Source organism: Limanda limanda, chromosome 16 (genome assembly GCF_963576545.1).
Source record: "Limanda limanda chromosome 16, fLimLim1.1, whole genome shotgun sequence".
Lineage (NCBI taxonomy): Eukaryota > Metazoa > Chordata > Actinopteri > Pleuronectiformes > Pleuronectidae > Limanda > Limanda limanda.
In genome coordinates, this window is record NC_083651.1 from 2763007 (window position 1) to 2779252 (window position 16246).

The 16246-nt window shown below is 40.5% G+C and overlaps 1 protein-coding gene across 1 annotated transcript in view; it reads left to right on the plus strand.

Moving 5' to 3' along the window:
* Positions 1–1374: 1374 nt before the first annotated feature.
* Positions 1375–16246, plus strand: part of dnah7 (dynein, axonemal, heavy chain 7) — a 66288-nt gene continuing 51416 nt past the window's right edge. The window contains exons 1-19 of the mRNA XM_061089048.1: positions 1375–1431; positions 2344–2440; positions 2575–2749; positions 3031–3103; positions 3561–3741; positions 3851–3923; positions 4055–4180; positions 4580–4699; positions 5233–5416; positions 5544–5723; positions 6047–6319; positions 6694–6821; positions 7779–7857; positions 8139–8363; positions 8579–8725; positions 9034–9213; positions 9692–9832; positions 9944–10311; positions 11109–11295. Coding sequence (XP_060945031.1) covers positions 1375–1431; positions 2344–2440; positions 2575–2749; positions 3031–3103; positions 3561–3741; positions 3851–3923; positions 4055–4180; positions 4580–4699; positions 5233–5416; positions 5544–5723; positions 6047–6319; positions 6694–6821; positions 7779–7857; positions 8139–8363; positions 8579–8725; positions 9034–9213; positions 9692–9832; positions 9944–10311; positions 11109–11295 — 2994 coding nt within the window. The remainder of the gene's footprint in view (positions 1432–2343; positions 2441–2574; positions 2750–3030; positions 3104–3560; positions 3742–3850; positions 3924–4054; positions 4181–4579; positions 4700–5232; positions 5417–5543; positions 5724–6046; positions 6320–6693; positions 6822–7778; positions 7858–8138; positions 8364–8578; positions 8726–9033; positions 9214–9691; positions 9833–9943; positions 10312–11108; positions 11296–16246) is intronic.

Here is a 16246-nt window from a genome sequence, read left to right on the forward strand (position 1 = left end):
CAGAATAAGGTCATATTTTAAATAAGCAATGATCATACAAGACATGCATATATGACCTAGCATTTAATAACGTGTACAGCAATCAATCAATCAAACTATGTATTGACTTGTTACAATGTAAAATGAAATTTTGTTTTAGATAGTTATGTCTTATTTAGGGTTGGGGGGCTGTTAGTCAGACATGTTAGTGCAATACAACCCTGTGAGACAGGGGTTGGTCTGTGGTAACCAGGACAAGGTCTCACCATGGAGGGGTCACTGGTCTTAGGATGGTCTCAATCCATTGCAGCTTTTTTTATTATTCATAAATGCATTTGACCAAATTAATTTACAAAATCAAGGGTTGTACATCATTGTATTTTATTTAATTGTAATATTTTACAAATTTCTCTGTATTTTATTTGTATTATTTTACTCCAACTTATTACTCAGATTTTATGCTCTCCTGTTTATGTCACCTCTTCAATGTCTTTACCTTTTTGTTTACTCCTCTTTTTGATCCCTTGGTAAATGTTTTAAAATGTGATTCCTGATTTTAAACAAGCTTTCTTTGAATTCTATCTCTGTGTTGTTTTCAATGTCCCTGTACAGCAGCCTGTGTGTGAAATATAAATGACGCTGTCTCGCCTTGACACTAATTGATTGCACTTGTTTTTTCAGTTGACAGTTTTTATGGCAACCAAATATATTTAAGCAAATGAACGTTGTCTTTTTCTGTATGAACGCAAGTGTGTCTTGTTGTCTTGTTGTATAGCATTTCAAAATGTTAACTTGCATATGAGTCTAGGTGAGCATCTCATAATGGATTATTTCATACATCCAACACTCGTGTAGTCTGAGAAAAGAAGGGGATGCAAATCTCAGCAAATAATCAAATATGCATCTGTCACATAATGCGTTGAAAAAATATACCTTTATTCCCAGAGATCTATAAACCGAGCAGCTGTTTTTGTTGACACTTACCTCCACTGTATAAACGTCAGGAAAATCATGCTGAAATAGCTGGATATGCATCAATTCAACACTAAATAATAACACTTAAGTCAAAGTGTGGTAGAAAACAGCCCTTATTTATTATTTTTCCACATCTCTAAACATCGACTGATTGAGTCTAATAAATCAATGATGACGTGAACAACAGGCATCAGATCAATTCTCATTAAACAAACACCAACAAAATGAGATGACGCAGTTTTTAAGCAGGTCATTGTTTCAGAGGTGATGCTGTCTTGTAGCTGTGCGCGCTCCCGCGAGGCGCATGCCCTTTCTCGGCTGGCCTCCTTAGCAACCGCTCCTAGCAACGGCCCCGGTGTTTGTTAGGGAGCTAATGCTAATGCTAAGGCTAGCTTCTGATAACTGAGCTCAAGTCAAAACATGAGTTCAGCCAAGAAGAAGAAAAACGAGGCAGAGTCTCCACAGAACTCAGCACAGGTACGTTTTATAGACACTGAGCAAAAAGTCAAGTTAAACAATGTCCACCTCTCAACTTTTAACTGTTGACTGTGATAAAACCTAAACTTTAACCTACCCCCTAGTTCCCAAGTAGTTGGTCATACTTAAGGAACTATGGGGCTACCCAAATGAATGCAGGCACAATAATAATGAATGAATCGAATTTAATGTTTCATTTTTACAATAATTGAGGTGCGCATTTAATTTCCAAAGAGAGTAGGAATGAAGTGTGGAAGTCCTAAACCCTTCTTAATATGTTTTTTTCAAAATGTATTTGAAATATACTCCTGCAAGCTTTCACCTCTGCATACCGTTCACCACTCCAGACAAGTTAGACAACTCAACCTTAAGTAACAACTAAAGTATTTGGAGCAAAAATAAAAAACAGTCAAAAGAAATACTTCAGCTAAAGGACAACCCACACATCCCGTTCCATTGTATATCCAGGATTCAGGATGTTATACTTAAAAATTCCTGTTAATTTATTCAATGTCAAACATGTTTTCAGTTCCTTTTTCAATTATTTCACAAATTAACAACTTTTTTCTTCTCCAGAGGAGCAGCTAGTGTGAGAGGGTAAAGGGGCAGTTGTGCATGTAACTTTAGCCCTTTGCTGTTCACGTCAATGATAAGATCAGATAAAATAAGATAATCCTTTATTAGTCCCGCAACAGGGAGATTCACTGACTTACAGGAGCAAAGAGGAAACTCAAAAATCAAATAGACATCAGTAAAAGTAATAATATGTAAAAATACAATATAAATGCAAGGAAACATACAATATAATAGAAATAATATGTACAGTGTAAACAGAATATACACTGTAAGCCGAATATATACAGTCAAAGAGATTGCACACGAGCCACTGAAGTGAAAAAGTTGCTTTTCCAGGTCGGCAGAAAGGAGCCGTGGATGGAAAACAAACCCTCATTTACGTTATTTCCCCGACTGGCGCCGAAACCTCAGGGAAGTGAAGAAGCTGTGAAAAGTGAGTCAGATTTTCTCATAAAACACTTCTTATAAGACACTTAACTTAAACTTCAGAAATTACGATTGTTTATTCCATGATACTGCTGCTTGTGAGTATTATGGAAGTTGTGTTTAATTATATCTGTATCGTAGATGTGCAGAGGGAAGTGACAGACATCAGGCCGGTTGGAAGGTTTGGCAGAGGCCAGAACCTGCTCCTGATCAAGAAGCCAGTGCATCCTGCCGCCTCCAGACGCCGACTCAGCAGCAGCACAAAACTCAGTGAGAAGCACAAGAACCTTCGCAGATTTGTGGTTAATTTCGTTTGGTGAGTCGCATAATCCTTTATTGCCTTTTCATCTGCTTGTGATGACATTTCCATATTTCCATCACTGTTTCCTCTATGTGGTCTGGCAGTACAGGAAGGACATGACAAGGGTCTAATTTAGTGTCAAATGCCCTCATAAATATCAGTTCCAGTTGTTATAGAAGTATTTTATCCTGCAAATCATAGCCAACACCACACATTTACGGCTTAGAATAGGAAATTATGTAATTTAGTAACGTAAATGTATTGAGTCCCCTGCTTTACCATTGTTCTCTTCTCAGTCAGCAGCGGGAGGAGGTGGAGGATGGTGACGCTCCAACATGTGGCTCTCCCAAACCCAAACAAAATGACATGGTGAAATGTGGCACACACTTCATGAAATATCTGTATAAGATCACATGTCCTCTTCATTCTTTGTGTGTATGTTTCTCTTCAAGACACTTGATATGGTTTTCATGTTTTGTTTTGTTTGTCTCAGTCGTTGCAGTTGCTCTAATTAATACAATATTTTTCTTTGTTCTTCACTTAAAAAGGAATTGAATATCAATAAGGGCTAAACACATTGTTTTCTTTTAAGCGTATTCATTTGCACTGGGTACAGCTGGCACATAAATCAGGGAGGGAACACTCAACAAACATGGGCACTATGATTATAATGATTATTATACACTTTTAATCATATCCACCACAGGAGTAAACTCAATGAAGTCGAGGTTATAGATATCTCTTCATCAGCAAGTAATCAGCACTGTCACCAGAGTTTCAGTGAGAACTGTTGCTGAAAATGGATTTCAATATTTCCTCCTGTCAGAAATATGACTACTACGTTCAGCATGGGATCGACCTGAAGCACGTGTCTCCTCTGGACGAGTCTTGGCTGGAGAACATCCTGGAGAAGATCCCCTGTCACCTGAGGAGCCAGAGCCCCTCCCAGAAAGAGCTAGTGAGGGAGATCAAGGAGGACTACTTATTCAATGTCAAGAAAGCAATAGGTATTTACTCAACTCACGCCAAACTCGTTGGTGCCTGGATCATTTGCAGTTCATAAGAATGTTGCAAGATATCAATGGTTGAAATATATTTTTCTTTTTGTGATTGCAGTGAATTATACATTCAGAGACACGAGAGAAAGTTGCGAGGACAAAGTCAAAGATCTGCCCCCTCAAAGACTTGAGTGAGTACAGGCACCCCTTGTTCTCCTTAAACCCTAGATTGATAAGTAGTGAGTGGAAGCCTGTAGAATGAGTTTTATTAAAGTAAAAAAAAAAAAGCCTTGTTCTAATGTCCCAATGTTATCTTCAACAGATTGGAGGTGTTTCCAAAACCATGGAACAAAGCTTTTGTCGATGCACGAAAGAAGATGAGAGATCAGCTTCATTCTATCAACCCCCTCATGCTGCAAGTGCAGGCCCTTTGGCATACGTCTTACAAGTAAGTCACTATGATACATACACTGATAGAAATGCAGTGTATTAATACAGAGGAAAAGTAATTGTAATTGTTAAGTGTTTAGTTTCAAAACAACAACTTGTACTGAGCAACAGTGCCCTCTGCAGCTTCAGGTGGAGATTCACTGCGTGGTCCCACTGAACTGAAACAAAACCGAATAGTGAAGCTTAAGCGCTCAAGCAGTATTTACATATTAATGCTGAATGTTTTAATAGCATCGGACGTTTACAGATCAACATGTTTATTGAGAGAAAATAGTCACCATTCACATTTCAAGTTTGTGGCACTACTGCAGCGTCATTGTGGGACTTTAGATGACATAGTAGCTTGGAATGCCATCATCTTAAAGTCATCTTGCCCTCTTGGATGGACTACTTGCAGAAATGTCCGTCTGATAGACGTGGAGGAGTTCCACAGGAGAGACGAGTCCATGGAGCTGTCTGCGTTCCACCAAATCGTCACCAGACATGTTGACAATGTCAGAGGAATCCTCCTCAGAAAGTGAGTCCACATTCTCAATTAACACAGAGATATCCATTCCCAGTTCAAACAATTAGAATCTAAACCTCTTGTCTTTAGAACATTGATGTAGAAATATAATTAAAGTTCTGTGACCAGAGCACAGGAGAAGTTTAAATGCAAATAAACAATTTCATCTATTAGAGCAAAAACGCAATTTAAAAAACATTATGTTTCTATTACTGTCATGATGTATTGTGAGCCAAGACATCTTTAAGTTGCCATCAGTAAATGATAGATATTTAGTATAAACACCACTGGCAGCCATGGTAAACTCACATCATGCTCTCTCAGCCCCCAGATGTTATTTTTGTAAATCCTATAATTGAGTGCTTATCAGTTCCCTGCTTATCAGTGCACCAGAGAGTTAAACCTGAGGTTGTATATCCCAGCAGCGTTAAGGAGGTTTTTTTTGAGTGTATCATACGACTGTGGGACATGTAGTAGTGTGGGTAGTGAGTACTAACTCATTGGTTTAATATAATAAGGGACTTTTTTAATGTTTTCTATACAAGGTGGATTCCTGAGGTGCAGAACATTTACCAGCAGGGCTCCAGACTCAAGCTGGTGCCTCCCTCGAACAAAAGGGCCAAGCTGTTGTCTTTCTTTAACTGTGCAGCCACGCTGATGACCTCCCAGCTGCAGAGCCTTGCATTGGACTCAATGAGGAGTTATACAAACCTGATTTCCCCAGACCAGGTAGGAGAAAGCTAATAAATGTGAGGCTGGGAAATTCTACATTTTGACTTTGATGAATATTTGGACACTTTTTAAGTTGATTTCTTTCCTTTTCCCTGTTCTGTGTTTTCTCTCTCCTCCATCGCAGCTGTCTGAGCGAGCCCATGAACACCCGGGCTTCGTGCTGCATCTGATCCTGGAGGACGGGAAGATCAAGTTTGAGCCTGACTTCAAACAGTTTGAGGAGGCTCTCATCAACCCCTATGAGTACATGCTCAGGTCTATCAGCATTGTGCCTCGTGTGGAAACCAAACTGTTCCCTGAGTGGGTGAGAAGATACACTCGTCTGTGTGTCATCGGTGAAAAAGTCTCATTGAGTCGTGTCACGTTGTTCACTGTTTACATTTCGACTTGTTTCTTTTATCACACGAGTCAAATGATTTCTCCACTCAAAACACAAACACTAATAGTTTTTGTAGGTGTTTTAGGTGTTTTATACATTCTGCATGTTCACGTACATAATCTGTTTTGAGGAGATTATATATGCTCTAAATTTTAAAACCATAGTAGCTAATCATATCATTGCATAAATGTCAACTTTTGCCACTAAACACTGCCTGGATGTCAACCCTGCTTTTATTTCCTTCCCAGCCAGTCGCCCAGTTTGGCAGCGTCCTGAAGCCCATCATCCTGCCAGAGATCCTGGAGGCCCAGCAGGAGGAGGTGCGCCGGGTGTTCTGGGCCGAGTGTGTCGGGCCCGAGGAGTATGTCCACGCGTATGATAAATATGCCACACTGGTATCCAAGCAGGCAGACGAGGATGTGGAGCACTTCCTTCGTGAGCCACACTCCTTCCACGAAATCATGACAGAGGTGCTACGCTACCAGCAGCTGGCTGAGCAGATCCAGTTCACGTTTTGCAAGGTACTTGATCAGCACGCCGGGAACTTGTGACAGTGAAAATTCAGTTTGCCAAAGAGTTATTAGTCATATTTAAGACAATTTAGCTGAAGTTAACTTATTGAAGTTTGGACGGAACAAATGTGTTAACCCATGTAGAAAGGATCCTGGAGGCAGAAGATAAAACAATCGTGTAACTCAGAGTTGATAATGTTTCATCACACTCCAAGTCCAGTCATAAGTATTCTTCCCTTGAAAAGAGAAACAATTTTAAAATAATTAATTAATTCTTGATGATAACCATGAACTTGTTTCAGATTTTGTGGTATTATAATTGCAATATGTCACTGGACATTTTTAAACACAATGTTTACTGTGTTTCTGACTTTGGGGTTTAGGTGGTACGGATCGGCATGTTTGAGGTCCAGTCCCATAAGCTCATCCACTCTCTTGTCAAGCTTGCTCAGGAGCTACAACAGAAGTTTATTACCCGCATGCTACAGGATCACCAGGAAATCAACAACAGGTCAGTCAGTTTTTTGTTTTCACGTCTTTATTCAGCTCAGCAGGAGATTTCTCTCTCCACAACCATGGATACATTTCTAAAGGCGGCTCATTTTACTTTTGACTAACCTGGATGAATTTGAGTTTAAAAATAGCAGTGGTTAGCACTGTAGCTAATGGGTCTTTATGTGTTTGCAGTTAACCTGTTAATTGGAGACTAAATTGACTGTAGGTCTTGATGTGAGTGTGAATGGTTCTTTGTCTCTGTATTATTGTTCATGCCGACCTGTCCAGAGTCGAGCCTGTCTCTCGCCTATTGCCAGCTGGGTTTAGCTCTGGCTGCTTCTGCAACCCTTATACATAAGCACTTTAGATGATGGATGAATGAATATCTTCAACATCATGGCTTACCATTTCACCAAAGTATTTTTTAAGCTTTAAATGTGTTAGTTCACATATTTTTCAGCAGCATTATATATTATTTCAGTACTTGGAAATTCTCACACTCCATAAGCCATAATCCCCTGTTGCACTTAAAATTGTAATTTCACCCACTGTGGGTTGTACACTTTACGTAGCTTAATTCCTTAGATCACACTACATTATTTTAGCCTGATTTTCCAGTTGCCTTCAAATTTTGGAACTTGCTGACAAAAGCCCCAGATCCATCTGCATTTGCCAAATGCTGTGTGTGAACTAAAAACACGCAATTTGACAGGATCGCGTCACGTTTTCTTATTGTTTAGCCTTGCAGAAAATATTTAGAGAATTTTAGAACAAGAATATGAAACTGTTCTTGCATGAGGACATATGTGCCGCAGGGAACATTCAGTAGGACGGCGTGTCAGGTGCTGTCAGTCAGCTGTTAGCTGAATTAGCTGCTCTTTCCAATTGGTGCTTCTTAGTGCCATAATAAGATTTTAAGTCTTTGAAAGCCTTTGTACATGTCGCTGAATTAATGCTTTTCTCTCTCTCTCAGGCTTTGTCTTGACTTTGAGAAGATTGCAGAGAAGGCGCTGAGCACCCCATCAGACACACAGAAACTGATGGAGCTTAAGGTAACTACCCCAAATTTTTCTCACACACCAGCTACATGAACTGTACTATCTCATAAGTGTCTTTCACACAACCGGAGCCGTTAGGTATGGCATCGCACATTAAACTGAGCCTGCAATTATAGATAACTTTTTTTTTTGTCTTTTCCTTTGTTGCAGGGTGCTTTTTTGTTTAACACTGCTGAGTTGACATAAATCCTATTCTACAGAAATTTAACTTCACACTTACTAGTAAATCAATTTTTCAGTATGAATGAAATAGTATTCCCTTTGCTCCCATCCAGGCCTACGTGGATACGGTGCAGACCACGGAGATACCCTTGTTGGAACAACGATTGGCAGACTCCACCACGCAGTTTTGTTTCCTGGTGGACTTTGTCACACTCTCTCCATCGCACATGAAGCGCAACACACAGACCATCCAGTGGCTGAAGCGCATGCCATCTATCTTTAAAGAGCACCAAAAGATCATTGCTGAGAAGACAGAGCAATTCCAGGGTGGCCTCAAGGTTAGTGTTTCGACTTTATAATGTATTTATCAATCTATCATGGTTTACCCAGTTACTGATGATTGTTATACAGGATCTGGGCATTTTTACATCCAAACTGTAGATGCATGCAATTACTAAAGTTAATATCTTAAACTGAAAAAAGTGTATTTCTAGTAAACAGTTGTGTGTGTCTGTGTGTGTGTGTGTTGTGTCTGTATGTGCACTCATTCCAGTTATGCCTTGAGCACTTTATGGAAGAACTGGAGAGCTACGGCGTGCAGGCGGAGGAGTTCGCCAACTTCGGTGAGCTCACGGATCTCAGCAAGTACTTGAAGAAAGCCCAGGACCTTGATGCTAAACTGGAGTCAGCCACAAAAAAGGTACATCAGAAGTTTGCAAAATCATTTGACTAAATAGAAATTAGTCCTAATTAATGATTAGCAATGACTTAGATTGACCATAGTCCAATTAATGAAGTTCACTAACGCAGAAGTATAGTTATTGTGACGCCCACACCATGACCACTATCAAATAGTTGACCTCTAGAGGGCAGCATCGGCTACAATAACAATTTAGTCACAGGGGCTGGTGTAGCTTTTTTCAGGTTTCATATCATAACTTTTATTGTTTGTTTCTTTCTTCCCTCCATCCTCACTCCATCTTGCAACACGCCTTCCTCTCTGCAAAGATACAACATTTCAATGCAGAGGAGGCGGCCTACTGCTGGTCTGTTTCCCAGTGTCCACAGCGGAAGAACATCCAGGACAAGCTCACGCCTTTTCTGCGCCTCTATGAGACAGCCACTGATTTCCTCCGGCAGCACGAGCAGTGGCTCCATGGGCCGCTCTCTGGTGTGAACCCAGACAAGGTACGAGCAGTGGCCTTTACATCGAGTCAGAAACAAACTGGGTTGTTTAGGTGACTTGGAATCAAGGTTTGCACCATTCTGACCTCAGCTCTGTGAATATGAAGCTACATGACCACAGTGATTATTATTTATCAATGCTGCTTAGAATATCTTCCACAAAACACCATAGCAACCGATGGTACAATTGCAAAAACTTAACAACCACCTGGCACCTCCTCACAACAAAAATGCCATAGCAACCACCTGGCGCTGCCAACTGGAACACCATAGTAACCACTTAGCAACAACCTCATGCATCCTAGCAGAGGATGTGCAGACTCTGGTTTTACTTTGTTGTGTCTACAATTCTGCTGCTGTTTCATCCGTTTGATTGACTTCTGTCCGTTACTCTGTGTGACATTTTTTGCAAAAAATATATTCATTGCCATTCTGTTTCGCTCTCATTATTAACGATGACTAAAAATTCCCACCCATGTAGGTAGAAGAGGATGTGAGCAACTACTGGCGCACTCTATACAAGCTGGAGAAAGGCTTCTCCGAGTTCCCCAAAGCCTTGAACATAGCCACCAGTATGAAGGCAAAGATAGAGGAGTTCAAGGAGCACATTCCTATGGTGCAGGTCAGACCCCGACAGAAAGTTGTTTTATGTATAGAGGTCAAAATAAATTTTATTTGAATACATCATAGTTCCTACTGAAATATGTGTCTCCGTTATTTGTTTTATAAATAGGTATTGTGTAACCCTGGCCTGAGAGGCCGCCACTGGGATGCCATGTCCGAGCAAGCTGGTGTCTCCCTGCAGCCAGCTAGTGACGAGGCCTGTATGGCTCACTTCCTGTCCATGAGTCTGGAACAGCACGTAAGGAGCTTTGAAGGCATCAGCGAGGCGGCGGGCAAGGAGCACTCCCTGGAGAAGGCCATGGAGAAGATGGCCATGGAGTGGGATGACATGGAGTTCAGCTTCCTGGCCTACAGAGAGACGGGCACCTCCATCCTGTCGTCTGTGGATGACGTCCAGATGCTTTTGGACGATCACATAGTAAAGACGCAGACTATGAAGGGCTCATCCTTCATCAAGCCTTTCGAGGTGGAGATACGGTAAGAGATCAGGAGCTGGGCTTGAAAATCAATTTGCTTAGAGTCTTTGCAAAAGCAATAGGACGAAACTGGTCTATGTTGCTTGGTACTGGCCTGTATAGAGATTACACAGCCCCACCACCATAGTCTATCTTTATATGTGAACTTTTTTACAATAAGAGGCAAACTGTGGCAAATATTTAAATTCATAGATGCTATTATTGAGTTACTCATTCCTGTTCGTCAGGATAGAAATTGCCAACTGCCACAAATGAATTTCTTTCAGGTTTGGAGGGAGTAATAAAAGGTCTGTTTAGGTTTAAATTGGATAAACATGAATCTCATTGATTCTGCAATTGCTAAAGAGTTCCTCTCCCAGCCCATCTTGTCCCACTCTGCTGTGGAGGTGAGTTTCTCCCATTGTGGCTGAGCTGCAGCCTTTAAAATCATAGAACAGTGAATCAACAATAGCTCTGGAATTCCTGAATTGTTTGTCCATCAGAATTACAGATAAAATATTCTATTCTTTACTTTTCACTTATCTCAGTCTGACCTCAGCAAATAATGATAAAAAAATATTAGATATTTAGATATAGATATGCAGCTAAATGAAAACTTTATTTTACAGAATAATATGTGTCTATCAGGCTCTAATATCTATTAGAGGGTTCTTTTTCTTCCTCAAAAAGAAGAGCATAATTTTGTTGATTCTAAAGATTCGTAAGCCTAATAATTTTTGGTAGCCCTTTTGGATATGAGGACATAAGAATCATGAGTTGTGTTCCTACCTACATGGTGTCTCTCTTGGTCCCTCTTAGGGAATGGGAGGACAAGTTGCTGCTGCTCCAAGAGATCCTGGATGAGTGGTTGAAGGTGCAGTGCACTTGGCTTTACCTTGAGCCCATCTTCAGCTCCCCAGACATCATGACTCAGATGCCCGAAGAGGGACGCCGCTTCGCAACTGTTGACCAAACCTGGAGGGACACCATGAAACAGGTCTCCCTGGTAAGTGGATCGATTTCCTTTTGTTTTTGTCGCTGTGGAGGGGTACAAGGAAAAAGATGAGTTTGTTCTTCGGTGGATAAGTTGACGGTCACTGTCCAGAAAGAGGAATCAGGACAAGGATCTATTTTCTGGGACATAACTTTCCAAGATAAGTGGACTGTTTTTCATTATTGACAAGACGACGATCATAACTGTAAGGGGACCTACACTGTAAAGACATGTTCAGATAGTTACTGTAGAAAGTAGAACAAATAACCTCTGCGAATAAAAACAAATAACCAAATCTAAATCTAACTATATTATATTATAAAATACGTGATCTTTTTAATATTTGTTTAACCATCAACTCAAAGTAATTTGTTTCAACGGTGAATTACTTCCCAAGATAAAGAAAAGCAAACCTTCATCCAATTAAGTCTTGGTTGAACAAGAGCCTGTTTAAAACTATCTCATCGATTTATTGACAATACAGAGCAATTTCTCTACACATTTGTTGTTGCATCACATATTCACTAATGAAAAGAACCAGTCGTTCAGGGGCAGCGAATCTGGTAAAACTGAAAATAAATCTCTTCTTCTTCTCTCTGTCAGAAGTGCTGAGGCTTGAACTGCAAACACAGATCTAAATTCAAGTACAACACACAGGGCTCAGGACTTCTCTATTACGAAGCGAGGCAGTGTACTCATAAAAATATGTGGGTGTCTACTATAATCAGACCAGCATGACAGCATGAACCTGACAAGGTGGAGCAAAACAAGCAAACTCACACACGCTCACAACAGTGAGAGTGACAGCAAAGGGTGAGGGTGAGTACAGATTAAAGCGCGAGGCACAGAAATATATATTGAGGCAGAAGAGAGGATTTAGACGGAGATAGCTACAGAGAGGACGGAAGAGGATAGAGAGCGAGGCAAAAAAAGTCACAGAAGGAGGACAGGAAGTGAGAGTTGCATCATCCTCCTCAAAGGAGTTTCCAAAGGGTAATTGGCGTCCTCAGTAGACCTGAAATGAGACACATCAATTTCAGGCAGTGTCCTCCAGAAAGCCCATGCTGACTGCACCATCAAATAGAAATTATGGATTTTGTCTGGAAGGGGCAGGGCCATACTGAGCCACAAAGAAATGAGGTCACCATGGGACAGGGTGCCAACACAAAGAGATGTGCTTGAGTACATTCCGGTCTTATGTGACTTGTGTGCACATTCACACACGGGATTTATAAAAAAGCGTTTAAAAAGAGGGTGGCTTAATCTGTTGCTACCTTCGCACAATTAGGGGATTAGCTTGTCCACCTGCCTTTTATGTGATACCGGCCAATCAACAGTCAGGATTTCTCCAAGGATTTACCCATCACCTTGGAAACTCTTCGGTTTTCCCTGGAGGGACCTCGGACAAAAGTTGGGAAAACGTCAGAAAAACAGCAAAGTTCACAGCTGCTAAAGTCGCTGTAGCCGTTATGGAAAGAACCGTCAAGAACAATATATCTTATGTTCATTTTTTTTATTAACTATAAAGTAATTATTCAGTCCCAATGTATCTCAGTCCCTCTAACATCGTAAGGTTTAATTTTTGTTAGTTATTCTTCATTTATTACGTACACGTATTTCCCGGATTTTGTGAAAGTCGGACTTGTTAATCCACTTCAAGCATCAAAACACATGAGATATGAAGAATTTGTAAAAAGTAATTTACATTTTTTGCCATATTATCTCTTTACACAATGTCATAGGTCAAATTTGAGCCCCAAATGCCAATGAATAGACCGATGTGCATCTATGGTTAATAAGAGGTCAGCCTCCACTCAGCTGCTTAGATGCCTTGTTGGGTTTAGACTGTCAGGAATGATTTTTCATTATAAACCACTGTTCAAATTTAATCAGAAAGTAAATAAGCTTTTTGATGTTTGGTGTATTCATCCTTTGTGAGGTAATTATGTAGTTTCACGGCTCCGAAGATAATACTTTTTTTTTGTACAAATTAATAAGCACTGCCCTGTTATACCTCCAGCTACTGTTAACTGTTTCAAAACACTGATCATTGTCCAGATAATGTCAGTGCACAAGAGTTTTTAATCCTTAATAGTCTCCAACCATAACCCAACAATAATTCTTCTGTGCCCTTATTTACCAAACCATGGAAAGCCATTAAGAGGATCCTGAACTCAATGGTGAGTGCCTTCTCTAGTAGAAAGACTCCATATGTGTACTTTATATAAAATAAACCAGTATATTACTGACCTCAGTTTTTGGGGAAAGGAAAACTTGTGAGCACAATTATCTGCACAGCAAGTTAACGTGAATAGATTTGAGAGCAGAGCAGAAATAACCCACCATTCTGAGAATGTCCCAAAACTGCATAGCACTATTTGTCTAGCTAAAGTCTGAATGTCACACAATTGGGTCATTCTCCCGTCATGTATCTCTGACATTTGCACTCTCACATTAAGCCCCTCCAGATAATTTCAGGAGATTATCCGCGCAGGTCTAAAAAAAGGACCTGATTTTACAATAGATACAAAATTGATAATAATTTTAAAAACTTTCATTCACCCCTTTAACACTAATAATGGGAAATCCTGCATACACCAGTGGTTGGAGCAGAAGAATCCTTTTGATTCCTCTGAAGCCAATTTCTTCCAGCTTCTAAAGCTAATCATTCTAATTCACCACACCATGTAGGCCAGTAATAGGAAAAAAACACACCGCTGCATAGATGTATACGGCATCAAAATCTGACAAATAACACTTTCCCTCACCTCGTCCGCAGCATTGGTCAGCAGTGCATGAAATTGGAATCATCTCAAACTCCATAATACCAGGCAGGCTATCGGTTCTCCTTCCACAAAACTCACCAGAGTGCAATGTCTTTGCCCGAGCTGTTGATGCCAGCTCCACCACTGGGAGCTGCTCACGATCCACTGATCTTCCCGGCGTAGCACAGCTCATCTTCATTCCCCCCCCCGCTGTTTTTCATTCGCTGTCGGCTTTAATGTGTCATTTATTTACTGTTGCACACGCGTTTGCAGATAAAATCCGGGCCAAATCAATTCAAAAGAAGTATTTTAATGAACCTGCTTCCTTTTAACAATGCGGCGCACTGCACCTCTGCCCCCTCTAATGAGCTTAGGAGGGAAGAAACAATTGACCCCGTAGATCTCATGGAGAAGATGACTGACACATTGTTTACTAAAAGACTCCTGGTTCAAGGCAGCAGCAACACAACAATAGTCAGTGAAAGAATAGTGAGGATACACTACTCTGCAGAGCCCGGAACACACAAGACATTGCATGCTGTGGGTGTGTGGTGTGGGTCAGCTGAGAACAAAGAAAATATTTTCTTTAGTTAATATTCCCCCCCACCACGCAGGTTTCAATCCTTCTGTATCAGCAGAACCGTTTGTGTGCCTCGCCAAAGCCATTTGCGTCTGCACACAAAAGCACGTAATCACACACAATGCATGTATTAGAACATTGTTATCCCTTCAGTGTGCTCATGAATAGCTCCCCACTGGCAGAAAATAACCTCCCTATTACAATGTCCTCTTAGCAAATGTGCAAAAATCACCACATCTGATAGGAATCCATGAAAAGCGAGACTCACAGTTCATCAGCGAGACACAACCTCATCCAGTGTAATTGCACAGCCCATTGAAAGACAATCAAATCAGGCTTTTTTTGTCTGTGCAGCTAATCCTTCAGCTCGGCTAATGACCGTGTTCATTTTCATTTTAGTTACTGTCTGAACTGATCTTGATTCTCTTTTACCGACTACCACCTCACGAAAAACAATCTCCCATGGCTTTAATTCTTGCTCTTTGTTTATTAGTTATATAATGTGGTGAAACCAGAGGAGGAGAAGAAAGTTACTTTTCGGGAAACAAGGCAAGAGCCACTGTCTCCACTGCAAGGAATCAATAGTAATCACAAGAGATCAAAACATAATTATTATCTCATTTCAGATGGCCTTTGCAATTTCACAACATTTTTGGGGAGCAGAACTTCAGGAGATTAAGAGTCTTTCAGCAGTTACGCCTCATTTTAATCGACGGACACCTTTACAAAGCAAAAGCTGAACGAAGGCAAAGCAAAGCAATGCTGCTAAGCCTCTACCTCTGTAGCTTATTATATATCGTAAATTGTTTTTTTTCTTCAATATTTTCATTTACAGCCATAGATATGTGTATTGATATGCAGTTGGTTTTGACTGAATGTTGCTAAGAGATGTGAAAACTCACCAGACGTCCAGTTTTTGAGGGACATTAAAGATCATATATGTGCATCATGAGAGTAGATCTGTATTTCTTTCAGTGACCTACTTAAATGCATCAGAGTGTTGCCTCATACAGAAAAGGGTTCTTGTTTCTTGCAGTGTTGCTAAAATGTCTATATTGTAACTTACAAGTTTATTAGTATGGTGAGTTAATGGTGATTCAAAAAACTGCAGAGTAACAGAACAAAGATAGTTTTCCTCCAGCCTTTATTGTTGTCAGCAATAAAATAGAGAAATGAAAAATAAAGCAATGTTGTTATGTTGCTCCACTGTAGCTTGGGAGGGTGATATCCGGCTGTGTGCCACGTCTCGGAATCGCCAGCGTTTTCATATGAGCAGGCTCAGACGCTCGCTGTCAAACCTCGAAGATTAGATAGAATTTTTATTTAGGTACTTCCTGGGGCAGAGGATATTGAATTAGTGTACAGATGAGATGATATCGGAGCTGAAATATTTCATAGTTGCGAGACAGGCCTCAGGTGAAATCTCTATTACTGTCCCATCACACATTTTTTTCTCGGGTGACAAGTTGGCCTCACTGTGGAACACGGAGGGGATGCTGCTGAGGGAAGATATTTCAGGGTTTTTAAGGCAACCTTCAAGTGATACTTTACGGCCGGAAAAATATGAGCACGACATATGAACATACAATATATCTTAACTTTCCTTCGTTTTACGGAA